General features: G+C 23.2%; 1 protein-coding gene across 1 annotated transcript; it reads right to left on the reverse strand.

Annotated features, from left to right (window-relative positions):
- Positions 1-597: 597 nt before the first annotated feature.
- LOAG_14740 (hypothetical protein) lies at positions 598-795 on the reverse strand (the record flags this gene model as incomplete). The annotated part of the gene is made up of 1 exon (XM_003150233.1): positions 598-795. A coding segment is annotated over one exon (198 nt), but the record flags the coding sequence as incomplete, so codon positions are not given.
- Positions 796-940: the final 145 nt, after the last annotated feature.

The raw sequence follows: 940 nt of genomic DNA on the forward strand, positions 1-940 counted from the left end.
ATTTATTTTCATTATTTAAATTCAAGAATTTCAGTAATATTATCGAAATGGTTCTTTTATTTTAAAAACATTTTTTTTTTTTAAAATGAATCATTTCATGCTTGCTCAATTAAAATTGCAAGCAAATCTTATTTGAAATAAATTATAGGGCAATGAAAATGTTGTTGTTATCAGTAAGCTACTTTACTGATAGCAATGTTGAAATTCGCATCATACATAGCATGTTTTTATTTTTTATTTTTTTAAAAATTTCATCATCAGTACCAGTTTTTCCTTTTTTTCTATTAATATGTTAAAACAGGAAAGTGCATCAAAAATGGTTGTGTATTCATTGGAATTTATTATAGCTGTAAATTATACAATAACCTGTTTGAGTTATATACAAGTTTAAGATAACTCGTTCTCTTATTTTTTTTTTCCTCTCAAAAAATGGTTTATAATAAGATAATGGAAAACTAAACTAATTATTCTATGTTAATCAACATAATTAGTATTTACCATTATACTATAAAACTAATTTAAGAACCATTCAATATACTTTTATTACTGGCTATAACCTTTCTCACCAAAACGGCAATTATATGATTGCATTGGTTATTAACAGTTATTATCATTATTTGTTATTTTTGCTTTTGTTGTTATCGTTGTTGTCATTATTGTTGTTGTTGTTTTTGTTTTTGCTGTTATCCTTGTTGTTGTTGTTGTTGTTGCTACGAGTATTATTATTACTGTATTGATTTCATTTATATTGTTATTGTTATGATATAATGCATTGCTTGCATAATCATTAATTACCTTAAACCTAGAGGCGAACAATTTAACTCAATGAGACAATTTCTGGTAAACATCAAGAAGTAAGGAAAATAATGAGAATAGATGAGGAAAACTATTATTACTATTATTATTATTATTATTATTATTATTATTATTATTATTATTA

Source organism: Loa loa, assembly GCF_000183805.2.
Source record: "Loa loa unplaced genomic scaffold supercont3.1263, whole genome shotgun sequence".
Classification (NCBI taxonomy): domain Eukaryota; kingdom Metazoa; phylum Nematoda; class Chromadorea; order Rhabditida; family Onchocercidae; genus Loa; species Loa loa.